Source organism: Cydia pomonella, chromosome 3, assembly GCF_033807575.1.
Source record: "Cydia pomonella isolate Wapato2018A chromosome 3, ilCydPomo1, whole genome shotgun sequence".
NCBI lineage: Eukaryota > Metazoa > Arthropoda > Insecta > Lepidoptera > Tortricidae > Cydia > Cydia pomonella.
The window spans coordinates 5511535-5529643 of NC_084705.1; the positions used below are offsets into that span (position 1 = coordinate 5511535).

General features: G+C 34.9%; 1 protein-coding gene across 35 annotated transcripts in view; it reads right to left on the minus strand.

The window, feature by feature from the left end:
- LOC133515885 (protein tramtrack, beta isoform) overlaps positions 1 to 18109 on the minus strand; it is a 526149-nt gene that overhangs the window by 423026 nt on the left and 85014 nt on the right. The window contains exon 5 of one of the 35 annotated variants that reach the window (XM_061848461.1): positions 17095 to 17942. The exons of the other annotated variants lie outside the window; for them this stretch is intronic. Coding sequence (XP_061704445.1) covers positions 17509 to 17942 — 434 coding nt within the window. The 3' untranslated portion in view covers positions 17095 to 17508. Of the gene's footprint in view, positions 1 to 17094; positions 17943 to 18109 lie in introns of those variants that run through there. 35 annotated transcript variants of the gene reach the window in all.

Consider the following 18109-nt stretch of genomic DNA (forward strand, 5'->3'; position numbering starts at 1 on the left):
GGTTGCCCGCTCGAGTCATGCCGAAGATTATTTGTGGATCATACGCTGAAACATATTACATGTCTTGTCTAAATTATAGTAACCAAAATCTATCATTTGCTCCTGGACAAAATATCTGAGCAAAATTACCACGACCGATAGGTACAGACGAGATAGTACAAATATTTCAATGAATTAAGTTAAAGTATTTATATTTATGAATGCGACTGATTATGATTATACGTACTGAGTGCGCTTTGCGTACAGCGGCCTACAAAATGACATGGACACATTATGAATGGAATTCATTCATAAAATGGCCTTGCACATTTGCGGCTGGGTCTACACCCAGCCGCTAATGTGCAAGTGCTGTGTACCTACGTACATACTATCTCGTATGGAGAAATAAAAACGGATTATTTTGTTTAAATATGTCCAAGAAATGTGACCTGGTTTTTGTAATTCTTGAGTGTATTTACATTTATACCAAGGTGAGTTTACTCCTATTCATGAAATAAATCAACAATGACGAAAGAGTTACAAATGAGGTATGAAATAAAACACCCCTTCAAATTATACTTGTATTTAGGTGCCCCACGCGTTTGTACAGGCTGTGATACGTTAAGTCAAGATATAAGTTATATATCACCAAGTATATTATTAGATAGGTACTGACGTCTGACAGTAAAGCAACCCTTTTATTTACCGCCACCACTAATTTTAAGATAGTAACTTTGTATTTGCTAGTTAAAAGTAACAGTTTATTGGCCTATAATTATTTTGGATTGTCTTATACTATAACACTTATGTACTAGCGTCGTAGCATAATTTATTCGAATAAAAAACTACTTAATGTGATAATAAGTAACACTAACTACCTATCTATTAATATTTTGCCTTAAGCCTCACCGTGTATAATATCTTTTGCGAATTGGAAAGCACCGAGGTCATGGTTTGATTGGGAGATTCTAAGCCATTCAACTCAAAGGAATTACTTTGAAATACTTTGTCCAAGAGCCATGTAAAGTGGCCATAATTATAACATAAAAAACAAATACAAATCATAAAAAACTAATATAATATAGACGTGATTACGACGTGTAATTAATACTTAAGCGTTACTTAAGATAATTGAATAGGCTTATAAAATTATTTAATACAAGATAATTGCATAAATAAGTTTTTTTTATCTATTACTCCATCTGATTCTAAACAAAATACCATAAATGAATGTATCATTATACCATGATTAAAATGTACTTATAAATGTATTATTGCATATGCACGTGATATGCATTAACATCAAAATTGTGTGCGAGATAGCTAAATTTTTGATCATTACATTTTGTCATTAGTTCTTGGCCCAATATCAATATGAAGCTGCAACGTATGATTTTGCATTCCAATTGCATTTTTATAAATGGTATATGTAAGCCTGCTCCATCCTAGACCACATCGGCATTTACCATCAGGTGGGATTGTGGTCAAATGCTTATTCGTTATCCAATAAAAAAAACTTGAGTACCATCAAGATCGAAACATTGAGCTTCATAAAAGAAATTTATAAGGCTACAGGCCTAGTCCACAAGGCATAAAAACAAAATATCAAGCCTATTAAGATTTTATTCTGTAATGAAACGACGAGGGTTACGTTTATAAGATACTTCCTCAAAACAGTGCCCTAAGGGTGCAACAATACCTACATAGATAAAGTAAATATACTGATCTGTTTTCTCTAAAGTTAAAGAACTAGTGGAACAGCATGTCCCTGTGAAATTTTTGAATCTATACCGTGTGGACTTGTAACTAGAATTTAAAATCGATTAGCGCTAGTATGCGCCATCGGATCATGAAAACCCCACACGCGTACGATGGCGTTGTCCATAGTGTGCAGCGACGCCCGGCAACCCGCCTTCGCCTTGACGCACACCCAGCGCGTGCGGCTGCCGTACTTGTTCACCCGGTTGAATCGGTACTGCCCGATCATGATCACTGGGTTACCGCGCTGAGATTGGGCAAATACTGGGCTCAGATCTAAAAAATATAATCTTGGTTAAATTGCTGCCCTGGAATATCATTAATAATAGGGCTAATAAATTTAATTATGAAAAGAATCGATTAAATTAATATAAGATACAAATATTTTTTTAATGTTGCTGGATGATGTTTTAAATAATAACAAGGCTGTTATTCATGATTTATTGATTGAAAATCTAAAACTACAATTGTATTTGCGGCATCAATGATAACCAACGATACATATAACATGAGCTACCACTCATCTTACCTATTATTTATTACGTAAAATTGTAAGAGAAATTCGAGTACCAGAACATTATAACATTCTTTCAAAGAACTACTACTTCTAAAATCTAAAATTAGCGTTTACATAAAATGGAATTACATTAATTTTATCATCTTATATACTTAAGTAATAAATGCAATAATGTAGCTTAAACCTAAAACAGTTAAGTACGGTGTGTGTGAATTTGTGTCAATTTTAAAAATAATAAATTAATTGAACCTGTCAGTCTATTTGTACTATTGATCTATTACAGAAAAGGTAACATTATATTTAAGTTACCTGTAAATATGATAGCAAATTTCATTTATCCCCATCATGTGTAAGCAGTAGCATTTAACTTAGATGTTATGTATAAAACAATATTTTTAAAAGATTCATAAAGTGTTATGTGTAAATGAGTGGTGTGTTTTAAATATCGCTTCATAAGTATTCTTACAGAACATTTTCATTAAGGGAAGATTCAAACTACAAAGCAACCATACTAGAACGAAGTTACGTTTAATTACTTATTACTGACAGAAAAACTCTATGTCCTAGAAACAATATGGCCGACTATTTTAACAGCTAAACGTATTAACGTAACGTAACGTATGTGACCATATAAAGCCAGGTCCTCACGGGCCTTACCTAAACCAATCAAGCTAAGTATCTAATGATTATGGGCACCCAAAGTCTTAACAATAACGTTATCAATAGTAGTAATGGCCGCTGTGCAGCCGCTCTTTTTCTTGATGCACGTCCAGCGCACCTTGGAGCCCCAGCAGGCGTGCTTGTTGAACCGCCACTCCCCGATCTGCACGACCAGGTTGCCTCGCTGCGACAACCCGAACTGAGGTTCTGGAAAAGGCAATCAGTTAACCCTGGGTTCGCTTTTAAGTTTAAATTTTAATGATATACTAAGAGTTAAAACACATCTATATAAAATCTATAATGTTTTAAAAATCTCATGCCGCTCCAGTTAGTTTGCTATACTAACAGTATAATGCTCACTTAAAGAACAGAAATAATAAAATAGACGGTGGAGATTATGTTTTAATTTTTTAGAGATTACGACTAGAAATATATTTATTTCGAAGAATTATAAACCATTTGTCTAAAAGAATAATTGTAAACCGTTATTCTAGATTTAATATTATTCAATAAAAAAAAATTAATGGATTTTGTATCATTTTGTAACATCAATTATTTATTAATACGTATTCCAAAGGGTACATGTCTAGGACTATGATTCTGTATAAGGGAAGGGATGTGTTTTTTTTTTTCTATTTGTTACAGAACAACTGAACATTAACTATAGAAATACAGGCAGTAAAAAGGTTTTAAAGTTTTGTATAAATATGTAGTTTTTCAAAACAATTATACATAATGGGAATTGAAGCGTCTATCATAAAATTATTTAAATTTAAAAAATGAAATCTGAATGTAGAAAATCATAAATGTTTTGATTAATCTACAGCTGAAGACTAAGGCCAACATGGAAACAATAAATATGACTGTAAAGGTAAGAACACTAATCGTGTCCCATGACACAATTTTTAAAATCTTGAGATTAACAAGAATATGGCGGCTAAACTGCCTTGTTATGTTTATTTTTACAATAGAAATAGATAAAAGTTGCAAAATGTAACATTAATCAAATAAAATCGGTCTGTATCAAGTGAGGCGTCCCTTAAACATATGGCAAACTGATTCAGGCTTACAGCCTTTATTTAGATCATCTCTAATGATTATGCCACCCGTTGACTTTAACCAATCTGTTCTCGGAGGTGACCACGATGCACCGGCACCCGCGGGTCTTCCTCGCCGTGCACTCCCACCACGTCTTGTTCCGCCGCCCCAGCTTCTTGATGAACCGGTAGTTGCCCCAGCAGATGATCGGGTTGCCGAATATTGTCGTCTCAAACTTGATACCTTGTGTCATTCCTGAAAATTACAGTTACATAGTATCTTGAGTAATGATCTGCAAAAATTCTCAAGATCTATCCTGTGAATTTTCTTTAGTGATGGCGAGGTGAGTTCCAACTCAAGTCGGTTATTGACCTTGGGGTCGACCAACCAAATCAAAAAGCCTTCTAAAGAAAATGACGAAATAAATCTTACCGAGAAGCATAGTAGACAGTGTCAACAACTTGCAAGTATCTTGATGGTGGGCCGGTTTTGTACGAACTTCTTATGATGGTTCAAGCTGCCTTCGGGCCGGTTCTTGACGATGAAGCCTAAGGGCTTAAAATTGAGTTGATATAAATCTTAAATAACGTAAGCGTTATTTATGCTTTTTTTCAACCCAATGATATGTTTGAACTAGTTATTTCAGCTCTATGATTTTATTCCACATGTTTATTATAAAGTTATAATAGCTCAGTTGGTAGAGAAATGGACCAGTGTTCTAGTACTGCAAGTTCGAAATGAGATGCATGGCGGTGGTTTTTTCTGTTTTAAATAAATATTTGAGGGACAATAATAAACAGATCGCCCTAAATAACCGCAACCAAATTACGGATTATATTAGGCGTCCCATCCCAAACATTCAGGAACAGATATTATCGAGATTCGAACCGAGGACCCCCAAATTCATGGCGGGGTCACTACCGCCTGGACTAAGAGGTCGTTTATAGTTTTAGGCTAAGAGGCGCTCAACGCGTAGGTATAGAGTGGTATATTTAATGTAGTAAAGAATTGTTAATAGCCAAAATAAACATTTAATTTGTTTAAAAAATAAAATATAGATCTGAATCTGCAGCACCATGAATCATAAATTCACAAGATTAAACATAGATATATTTTAATGCTTTGCATTTGGTAGGATTTAAGAGGGAAGTATACCACGTCCACGTACTTGTCCATACAAAAAGAGAAAATGTTTTTCCACTTCTAAATATTTTCCATTCCCCATGATTTTTAGTATGTTATTGCACAATGCAAAACTAGGTTTATAGGTTTTCCTCTTTTTAAAATTTGCAATACAAAAAAAAAGAATGCTTTATTCTGTATCTGTTTTTTTAAGCAATGACCTGATATTTTCTAATCCATCAACAATTTATTTCGGTACTTTGCTTGACATTTTATGGATAATGGATAACTTATTTTATTGTATTTGACATTTTTAACCACAGACATTTTATTCTAATTGTAACGCTTTTAATGAAGCGAACGATAATGAAAATGAGCCATACAGCCACCCCCTACCTTCTATTTTAACATGTTTTCAATATTTTGATGTTATTATTATAAGCATGGGTAGTTTTGGTTATTAAGTTCTGTTTGTACCTTAATTTGCATGCCTTTGGGCCAAATGTACTGATGCTTGTGTATTATTATTTATTAAGACCTATATTATGTACGTGCATTTATGGCAAATAAAGTAAGTTTGAGTTTGAGTTAGAGAATATTTTTCTACTCGTCGACTGTAATAGTTGAATTAAGATTTCGTATACCAAACTATAATTGCGTACCTTTCATGTACGGGCCCCCTCTCCACTATAAAATTCAGATCGATACGCTGTAGTACAGTTGACTAAGAAAAAAAATTTACCACGTCACGAATCTCTTACCTTACTTAAGCAACTCAGCAAGCTTCGTTGCCTAAACACGGTACTCGACTGGAAAGCTTTCTATTATATCAGGATTGTATAAAATACTATTTTTTAAAGCCAAACCTATAAAACTAGAATATATTATGCTATAGCGATCGACATCAAAATCTAAGTGATTTGCTGATTTGTTAAGATTTAGTAAGTGGAAAACCGTTTTCTCCCAAAATAGAAATTTCATAGAAAAAGTGCCGTTTTTTCGTTAGGGTCGCAAAGCTATTCTTCCCTCTTAACATAAGTATAAATTAGTTTATATTCTTTCTCATATTTCGCTTCTTATTGCCTATCCTAAGGGTATTAAACCACTTGCTTATTTCTACATATATTCTATATTAAATTATTAATTCCAATCTTTTTTCATTTAATTTTATAATTTTTACTTAGATGGCAAAACATTTCAATTTCAGCCATTACTAAAAATAACGTCAGGGGAGTGAATTTTTCTTCGAATTTCTGATCGCCGATGAGCGATAAAAGCAATCTAAAGGATATCGTTTTATTGAATGATTATGTATGTCCATTATCCATCCTAACCAGCTCGTCATTGACGGTGACGAGTCTAGCGCGGCAGCCGATCAGCTGGTTGGTGCATCACCAGGTCACCGAGTCCAGGCGAGACCGTTCGCAAAAACGGTGCCCTATACACAGCTGGGGCCACCCCCTCCTTGACGTCCGACACCACGGCAGACTGGTTCCTATAACTCTTCAATGATTATGTCCATTATCCGCCCTAACCAGTTGGTCGTTGAAAGTGACGAGCCTGGCGCGGCAGCCCCTCGGCTGGTTGGTGCATCTCCAGGTCACCTTCGAGTCCAGCCGGGACCGCTCACAGAACTGGTACTGTCCCATACACAGCTGGGGCCGCCCCATCCTTGACGTCTGAAACCACGGCACACTGGTACCTTTAAAGAAAGAATTTGTAATGATACAGAGGTACATGGAATATGAGAATAGACTGGTAGAAATGCGACATACCTTTTATGCACCGATTTTAAGGAAATTCTCGGTAAAGAATTTAGACACAGCAAAACTAAGAAATACATATGGGTGATTCTTAAATTGCGTTTTTTTATTAAAGTTTTTTTTTTTATTTTTCACATATTGTTGCGTATATCAAAAGTATATGCAAAAAGTAAAATTTTGATGCATAAGATTAAGCTTAATACCCTCAGGAAAGGTAAATAAAATGAGTACATAATCACGGCTGTGACAAAGTGTCCCTCAGTATTATGGCGGCCAACTCCACTATTTTGATTTATATAATAATTTTAACATAGCCTAAGTCACTTCCATGACTACGACAAATCTAATGACAGCCCAGACGTTGAAGTCTGTCAAACTAGAAATGTTGTAGAGCGTGGCAAAGAATTGGATACACATCATAAATACATACACGCGAAAAACATTTTTAAATAAACTAATAATAATCAATTTCCAAAGAGTGCATATGCCTCTAAATTAATTAAACGAATTAAGAATGTCAGGACCACGTGTTTATATGTCACGAACGTGAACTCAAAAGTCCGTGGCGGTGACAGACTTTTGAGGCCACGGTCATGACAATTTGGAACATGGTCAGTACTTATTACCTAAAAAATACCTTTGACTTTGCAAATGTTAAATAATTAGCTTAATCTCGAATGTATGAGGTATATCTTATTTTACAAACAATAACGTGAAACTAGTACTAACCTTTAAAACTCAAACTCTTTCTTTCGTGTTAAAATCATACGTTTTTTTTTTCAAATACAACCAAATAATTTTCAAGAAAACTTCTCCCTTCAGCCATTTGCAAATCTGACAACAGCACAGTGTTGCTGTTCCAAAAAAACTTTAAATAGGCTGCCAGTCGTAAAGATAATTTTCTACAAAATGTATGTTGTTTAAAATTATATAAAGTCGTTATAGTTACATCCATACAATTTTTAAACAGTATTGTATGTAGGCCAAGCTCACGGTTTGTATATAAAAATAATATTAAGTTAGTTATACATATTTCTCGTGTAAGTAAAATGTAATTTCTTATGAGAAATAAATGTTTTTAAACTTAAAATAGGCATAAGTGTTTTATATTTGATATAAATTCTTGCAACATCACTTCATATTTTTTTCAAAATTCACCAAAATCTAGGGAAGTCACTACACGTTCCGTGACATTTCGAACTTCTAACTTTTTTTATATGTTTCTAATACTCTTAGGACCATACATTTAGGTTGACATAAAACTAGAGGTAAATTGCTAAGTATATTGATATAGATTTTACTTATTTTCTTAAATATATACCGGGTATTGCCTGTAACACGAGCAATAAATTTAACTGTAGGCTGTACTCCTCAAACTGACCTACATTTTTTCAGCAATTTTTGAAAATTATGAATATTTTAGACTTCCTATTTTCATACAAATTAAATATCACTTCAATGTACGCTGTCATCAGTGTAATTGACGTTGATTGTCACGCTTTAAACTTAACAAAAATCGTAATACATTGCGTCATAATAAATTTTAAAGTGTTTTAAAAATCAAAAGAAAAGTTATTTCAAAAGTTGCTGAACTAATGTTGGTCATTTTGAGGAGTACAGCCTACAGTTTCATTTTTTGCTCCTGTTACAGGCCACACCCGGTATGCTATTCTTACAAGTAACACAAAAAAAAAAACATAAGAATAAGGAAAACACATATAACAGTTTTGAATGATTCACGGTTAGTTTCACTAGACTTAAATCGACCGGAATATGGACCGTGATTAACTTTTTACATAGTCACGGTCCATATTCCGGTCAATTTAGGTCTAGTAAAATTACATATTTAATCACTTTTGAAAAGCAATGGACATGAAGACTTAAAAACACATATTACATAAATCTAGCTGCCTAATTTTAAGCATCACATAACACAAATAGGTACATAGGTACGAAAAATTGGGACATAATTATGTTTCTATCTTAAAAAACAATTTAATCAGCGTGGTTGTGATTATTTTTGAGACCAATAATATGCCCTTCAATGGTGCAGACGCGCGCATTGCAAGCAGGCCGGTTGCATTTCCAGGAGATTCTCTCCTTGTTCTGATAGTTCTTCGAGAAGCGGTAACCCCCGTAAACCAGCATCGTGGTGCCTTTACTCGTCTGAATAAACCTGGAATCTATTCAGAATCATTGTATGACAAAACAAAAAACAAACCAATATCAAACAAATTAAACTTTTAGTTACGAGTCTGAAATAAAACGATCATCACAAGTAGTGATATAATTTACATTTTTTGATCTAAAGCTAAAAATACGTTATATTTGCAAATATATCACAATTTTACATGATTGTCAAATAACATATAAAAAAAAATATTAAAATAGTCTCAAAGTCCACGTAAGTTTATTAAAATAGTCTCAAAGTCCACATATATCGAATTGTTCTTGCCACTATGAATCATCTATGTAAGTTACTCACAAAAATCAAAAAAGTGTAAAACTATAATAAACGAATAGGAAACCTTAAAATAATACTTCATAAGTTAAGAAAAAATTCAATTCCAAATATATACGCGTTTACTAGAAGGACAAATATATTCATTATTAACTTTTTAAACTACCAAACTACGAGGATAATTTTTCATTATTTTATGTCAAATAATTTTAAACCAAATATTGTTTTTAATTTGTTATAGTTGCTATATGACTAGTGATTACAAAACTAATTTAAGCGTATATACAGTACAATACAAATACTGCACACCTCTATAAAAGAAAACAGAAACACAAGCAGAGGTAAACAACAGGCGGCCTTATCGCTAAAAAGCGATCTCTTCCAGAGAACCTTTAGGTAGCGGAAATTAATAAATGCAATGAAAGAAATCTTTCACCAAATACACAGAAAACAGATAAATTTACATGCAAAGAAAAATAAATAAAATAATAATACCTATACATAGTATTATATTATAGTATGTATATTAAAATAGATAAAAAATCTTCTAAAAACCACCAAACTTGGATGTATAGCGCTTGTCCTCGTGAGTGTGGTGATTCTTGACACTGACGATCATTCCCTCGAGCGTGCACACGCGGGCTTTGCACCCGTATTTGTACTTATTACAGAGCCACGAAATCCGCTCCCTGTTCTGATAATTCTTCAAATAACGGTTCCCATCGTACTCGAGTATCAAGGTTCCTTTAGTGCTTCTTACGAACCTGGCCACCACTGGAATATAAAAATATTACAAGAATTGCATATAATGATAACTACCCATGATTAGAAAATATAAATACAAAGGAAGAAACAAACACTGCCATAAATACAAAATTATTGTGCAATCTGGGGGCACGATAGTGCTCCCGCTAAGACGAGCAAAGCGAAGCGCAATGGCACCACCTACCTTTTTTCGAAGCGCTTCGTCGTTTTTTTGAACCCTCAGAACTTGGGATTGGATTATACCAAATAAACAAAATTCTCGGAATATAATGCTAATAGTGGACTTACATAAATATTAAGCATAAAAAAATTCAATTGCATAGCTTTCGTCACTGACTCACTCGCTCACTGCAGTCCTAGGAAACTGAAATTTGGTATGCAGGGTAGTACACAAACAACAAAAAAATTCAAAAACATGATTTTTCTGCCCCTAAGGGGGTGAAAAGGGGGATGAAATTTTGTATGGGGAATCAATAACCGCTAAACCGATTTAGTTGAAATTTGGTACCTATGTAGATAGTTTTTGTTATGGGAAAGGATATAGAAAAGTTTCAACCCCCAAATCACCCCGCAAAGGTGAAAAGGGGAGAAAAGGGCGTTAGGGGGAAAAAGGGGTTGAAGGAGTTTGTATGGGGAATCAGTAAAAAAAGCTGATTGTATAAATGATGCCCCCAGATACGTATTTATGGATTTGTAATAGTAAATCACTTCAACCCTTTAAATTAGGGGATGGAAAGCAACTTACAAAAACAAGTGAAATCCCAACAAAACATTTTCATGTAAAATGTTGCCAAGACGAAACCTTAAGGCTCGGCACTGTAAAAAAGTTATCAGATCTCTTGTAGAGCCAAGCTTCTAATTCTATAAGCCCTAACTTCATAAACCTACGACACCTTAGTCAAAATGTGTGGCTTGGCCGTTTATAGTACCTATGGTTTCGTCATGGCAACATTTTACATGAAAATGTTTTTGTTGGGATACCCTTTATCAAAAACACTCTGGACAATAAATTAAGCTGCCTACGTTTTAATCATCACACAACATAACCTGGCGAATAACATATCAGTACTCGCACTACGTAAATATCAATAAGGTGGTGAACTTTAACAAGTACAAAAGCCTAATACAGGTCTACTCCTCGAAATGTTCATGTATGCCGATGCTGCTGACAACAGTTAAACCATCAGTTCTAAGTCTACTATTGCATCCTTTAAAACTGCATTTCCATGACGTAACTCCATTGCTGCCTTCATAATTCTTATAATATACGCTATGGTCGCATTTCACAGCGAGATTCCCTCTTTTTGTTGTGTAAAACACTGCAACTGAAAAGTTAATAATTGGTGTTACGTTTCTACTCGTCAGATAGAACTGTTTATTATCAGTAATTGACATTTCGTACCTGACAAATTGTATCTTGATATTGAAAAAACAAAATAAAAACTCGTATATCGACTTCTAACATTGTAGGTAATTTGGTTAATGTATTCATGCATGTTGTGAGTAAGCGTACAATAAATAAAGTTTAGTCTTGATCTGAAACTGGTGTTAGACTGTCGCTTCCCAAGTACTTTAACATGGCGCAGCTGGTAGGATAGGTAGCACGTAATATTTTATGGCATATAGGTATTTAATTCATCACTTGTCGAAAATATTTTCTCAAATCTACGGGCACATATATGATTATACTCATTAACTCATTACTTCATGGTTTCACAAGCCGCTTTATTGGGCCTCTTTATGACTATGGGCTCGGGCACTGCTAATAACCGCTAGACCCTGCGTCCTGATTCTATTATTGCATCCTTTAAAACTGCATATCCATGATATAACACCGTTGCTTCCTTCGTAATTCTTGTGATAATTGTTCTTGTTGTATTTCACTCCTAATCTACCTTTGCTGGTCGTGTAAAATACGGCTTCCCCTAAAATTATACACAATATGATGTTATTTATACAGGTAGCTTATATGAGTTAATATTCTGATTTTCTTTTAAAAATAATCTTTTTGGTGTTGAATAATTTTTCTTATAACTTAACCAGGGCACGCATTCTAAAGCAATTTAGTCAATACGGTAACAAGTCAAACATTAAGAACAATTGTTTTTAGTTTTTTATCATCCATATCAGAAATACCAATTAGAACGATGAAACTATTAATAAATAACACCATTATTGGTAAAGTTAAAAAATGTAATAAAAATTAAATTACATATAAGGTTTCTACCTTTGTTGAACTTCTGTACTAGTGCTCGGCGCTGCACTAGTCACCGACATGGGCACTCTATTTCATGGAAATATAGGTTAAATTTGAACAACGAAGATTTTTCTGTATTCGAACTTAATCCTTGTCACTTTGACATAAATTGCCCATGTCGAGTACTAGTGCAACGTCGAGCACTAGTACTTCTACCTTAACAGCAGCTAAACATAAATATTTTCGACACGCATTTTTTTTCAGGTCTTATATTTTCTCTTAACAAATAATATGAAGTAATACACAAATTATTATTTAAACGGACCAAACTATTGAAATTATTCTTCATCGTGAGTATGTAAATATTATACGACATTATTACACAAATTGACTAAGTCCCACAGTAAGCTCAATAAGGCTTGTGTTGAGGGTACTTAGACAACGATATATATAATATATAAATATTTATAAATACTTAAATACATAGAAAACACCCATGACTCAGGAACAAATATCCATGCTCATCACACGAATAAATGCCCTTACCAGGATTTGAACCCGGGACCATCAGCTTCGTAGGCAGGGTCACTACCCACTAGGCCAAACCGGTCGTCTGTCAGGTCGAGTATGTGATCGAAAGTTACTTATAACAGCCAAATCCTGCGTCCTGATCCTATTTCTGCACCCTTTAAAAGTACATCTCCAAGATATGACGCCGTTGGTTCCTTCATAGTTCTTGTGGTATGTACGTGTTGTTGTTGTATTTGACTCCTAATTTACCTTTCTGTGTAGAGTAAAATACAGCATCACCTTAAAATAAATTACATTATGATTAAGTTAACTTAAAACTTAAATTATGGAAGTGCACGAACAAATATATGCCCTCTGCTATATTCTTACGCGTATATCTCAAATAATAGAAAAAAGGCATTTATTAATTGAGTGAACAACCATAAGATTTTAGAATGCCGTTTGCCATCTAAGGCATTGCGTGAAACCGGAACGTCATATTCTCGTGTATAATTTGCTGCTAAAGGACCAATTTCGGCAGCAGTAGATTTTCCAACAAAAGTTCACACTCGGTTAATAAAATGTTTTTTATTAATTATCTTGAAATAAATGTTTTAAGGTACATTTCTCTGGTCATATCTCGTGTTTAATTGATTCCAACATTAATAGTTATTTGTTTTACGCGCAAAGTTGTTGTTTAACCCTTCGTGCTAATATTGATATCAGAGCAAGTGAAGGATTTAAAAAAATCGAGTAGATACGAAAAGTGGGATCTTGAGCGTTGCGAGGGTTTCAAGGCACGAAGAAAAAAACAATTGCTCCTGAGTAAAACACAAAATATTTCACCACAACAACGCGAAGAAAATACTAACTGTATGATTTGTAAAACATTACAAATCAAATTGAAATGAACGATAATTATTTATCATTCAAAATCATCAATACTCAATTCTATCAGGCCACTTTGCCACACATATGGACAAAATACAACTTTCTAATCAGTTTACAAAGGGAGCCTTTTCGAGCTGGTGTGGTGAAAATAAGTTAAACGGTTTCATATATTTTCGTTCCAGTTTTTTATCTGTGCGCTGAGCGACAATTACGAGGTGCGCTGTCAACGTAAGAGGGTCTTCTCAGCAGCCTTAATAATTGAAAATGAAAAATGTTACTCCGGATTGGAACATGTCATACGAGTAAATTAAAATACGTGACTATACAATTAAGAGGTGTACCGAAAAAAAAACTGTAAACTTCAAATGAAAAAAACTGATGTGATAGAGAACAAACTAACGTTTTGAGAATAACTACAATAAAAAGCTACTTTTAATTTAGATTTTTGTCAGTTTTTTTTTATTATTTTTTCTGTAGGAGTGATAGACAGCTTCTTGCTAGAGCATTCAGTGGCAGCTTTTTACGGACCCGATTTTCATATTTGCCTGCATCAGCCCGTCACCTGCTGGAATTGTTTATGTTTTTTGGCTTTTTCATCCTTTTCTTTTAATACACTTTTGATTTGAGCCCAATAATAGTTAAGAGAACGGCACTGCAGGACGTTTGGAGCTCTTACTCTATTCTATGTCAACTACCAAATGCGATGTTTGTACAAAGGAAATTGTATGATTTTCGACTTGGCCTAGAATTAAGTAACACACATTTTCTGTAACTATAGTTATCCTAACATTCGTACGAAGAACTGTACCCCTAGTGTAAATTTGAGCGACATCATAACGTGACGAACGCGTTTGCGTTCTCTCAAGTCTCGTTTTGTATAGGATTTTCTCAAAGTCTCATTTTGTATAGGATTTTGAGTTTCCAAAACGTCCCGCTTGGCGCGCTCTTTCTAAATCCAATACAAAATGAGACTAAACGCAAACGCGTACGTCACGTTTCAAAATCGAATTTATTTACACTAGGGGTACTGCTGTAACTGACTTTCATCGTCGTTCGTTGCACTTTAGCCGCATATCTACCCCAGTTTTTACGATAATTATGACAGTCGTTTTCGCAAATTATATTAGCTATCCTTGTGATGGGCCCAGTCTCGCTTCTGATCTGTCGCTTCGAGGCCTCTGTTCAAGAGACAACGTACTAAATTACGTATATATTATGAAATACACGAAACTTCGAGGTAATTTTGAGTGTTTCGAAATCAGTCATGTAGGATGTTGCAAATTTTCTTGCTATTTTGAAAGAGCAATTTTCAGTGATCTCTTCTATTTACCGGTGTAAAGTCGAACAGCATAAAACCAGAATTATTTATATTGGAATATATAATATAATAATAAGACTTTTTATCGCGGTAAGAATGCCGTAAGCAAGAGCTTAGAAATAAAATTCCAGCGGTTTGAAATTTACAGTTTTTTTTTCAGTGCAGGCCTTAATATAATGTTAGTATGACTCACGAAATTTTAAATTGAACTTCTGTAAATGAAAAATACAACTTCTTCAAAACACTCTATTTACTTCGTTCAATTGATATGCCAATATTAAATAAAAACGATTGCTGTGCAAGTTTTATTTTAACAACGTAGTTTCATCCATGTTTCGCCAGAAAAGTGAAGGCAGGTACATGAATATTGTGTACAAACTATACGATTTTATTAACTATACGATATAAAAGAGCTCAGTAAGATTTGTGACAGAAGGCAGTCTTGTCGCTAAAAAGTGATACGTGTACAATTGTACAATGATTTTTATATATATTTTTTTTACTTGTTACATTTACTACAGAGTATTTGCTACTTTTGTTTCAGAGTTACCAGTATCGTTGTAAGCTTAACTAGATTACAAACACATATTACACACAAGACTATACTCTAATATAGCGGCCGTTCCTATAAACGTAGTTAGGTGCCGGATGCGTATGGGCCGTGTTTACACGGTTCACTCGCCCATGTCCCAGGTACTGCACGCGCGCCTTGCAGCCGCTCGCCTTCGATGAGCACAGGTAGTGCCTCGTCTGGTGGTCCTGCGAATACGTGTACCCGTCTACCATGAGCATGAACTTCTTGCCTGACCTCGTCGGTAATAAAACCACACCTAAAAGGTTTACGAGGGTTAGTTAAGTTTCGATACGTCATTCATGTTCATCAGTTGTTTGACCATTAATAACATTAATTCAGTAGTGGTAAGGTATACTTACTTACATGTACACAAAAGTTAAACATTACCAAAGCAACTTGATTAATATTTATTTATTTACCTTTAGGCAAAAAGATATACACTGCGACGCCTTATAAATAATTTACGACATACTTTATCTAAACCAGTACCTATATGTAGTACTATGACCGCAATATTGAAAAGGGTGCCAATATTTATTACATACAAGGTCTGAAAATTAATAAATGCTACTTAAATGTTATTCAGTATTCTCGGTGGCTTCTGTGTTATTTTTCTCGTTCTCGTCTGGAATTGTATTTCTTTTATGAAAATTGTCAACATCTTCCTCTAAAATTGCCATTACGGTATGACCACCAGTTATGTGTTCAATAAGTTCCTTTTTTAAATTCCAGTCGCTTTTCTTCTGTCGCTTTCTAGGTGCTGACATTCTCTGTCCCTTACTTTGAAGACGCGACTTTGCATTTCTTAATATGATTTTGAAAAAATCGTCGCAGTCATGCTCGGTGAATGTCGAGTCAGTTTCTCTAACAAGCGTAAGGAAACAATTTCTAAAGTTTTTAAAATGTTTGAAAGGAACTTTTTGGATATCACTTTTACTGTTTCCCGCCCACGAGCAATGTAAGAGGCATTTACGAGTAATAAAATGGTCAATAAGCCTATGACAAGCCGCGAGGCCCCTGCATGTCCCACTAGAACCACAAATAACACTCATTTCAGCGACCACCTGTGCAAAAAACTCATCATTGCCTAAATTTGCTTCCAATTCAGCTAACTCTTCCACATTTTTAACAGGTTCACGACTTCTAAGAAGCGGCACAGACGTAGCCTGTTCATTGGAAGATTGTCCTTCAGACGTAGATGATGTATGTCTAGCGACAGTGACTCTTAAGCTCGTTACAGTAGACTGAATTGTCGATAGCTGGCTCATCATTTTTGTTTGATTAGCAATAATAGTATCTAATAAGGATTTATCCACTTGTAACGTGACATGATTTTGTTGTTTAGTCGATTTTTGTGAAGCGGCATGGATTACAGGGACCTGATTGTCCTGATTGAAGTCAGCTAATGGATCTTTATCGGCCGTAGTCCTTGCAGTGCTACCTGCAACAAGGAAAACGTTATAAAATGTACTACCATTTTAAAGTTACGGTGTTTGAATTGATTACCATTCAACTTAGTAAACAAAATGAAAAAGGCATGATTAAAAGCAAAAATCGTTTAATAATCGTAAAAGCTGCTCTAAGTTAAAATAACTTTATACAAAAATGAATAACTAAAATAAATTGAATCTATAGATAATAGATTTATCCTAACAGGTTTGTAACTATAATAAGGCTCGATTTGAATATATATATATAAAATATCACCGATTTACGTATCGCGTTGAGTAAAAGTATCATTAAGCTTAGCTTACCTATACTTAGCACAATTTTCGAAATATACATAGATTTTGAGATAATTAGAGATCAACAATTAAAAGTAAGCTATGACTAAATATATCAACAATAATCATATAATATACCTAATGTATAACTGGACTTATCTACTATCTTACGGGATAGTCATAAATTATTGCTCATTCTCAACGTATCACTGTTTATTCTGGCGCTGAATTCTATTCGCATTGATCTTTCTTATCTTCAGGGTTGGGGGGTCGGAGCCAAAGGTCAGTTCTGGGGAGTATTCTGGGAAAGTTCAAGGGAAGGGCGAGGGAGGGTGCCCGGGGTGACGTAAGGGAGGAGGGAAGGAGTGCAGCTGCTGTGGCGAGAAGGCTAGAGGTGGCGGACGCCGTGGAAGTGGAGGTGGGAACGGGGATTGTGCGGGGGCGCAGCTGGACGAAGGCGCCGTTACCGCAGCGCGCGTGGGACGGTGGCACGTGGTTGTGCTTGTCGCCGGAAGCCACCAGCTTGCCGCTGGAAAGCCGCACGCGAGCGCGGCAGCCCATGTGTTTGGACGAGCAGTAGAAGAAACGACCCCCTACCTGCGAGTACGTGTATCCACGTAACACCAGAATGTATTTGCCTTTCTCCGTCGGTATAAATTGGACGTCTGCAAAAAATAATCATAGTTAATACGTGATTTTGTATTTATGTACTATAAATTAGGAACTACGGCTTGATAATAACGTATTTTATCCTTATTTAACTATGCATGTGTACTTAGTAATCGATACGAAGAAATAAACAGGTACACTGTAAACCATTGTGTTTTAATCC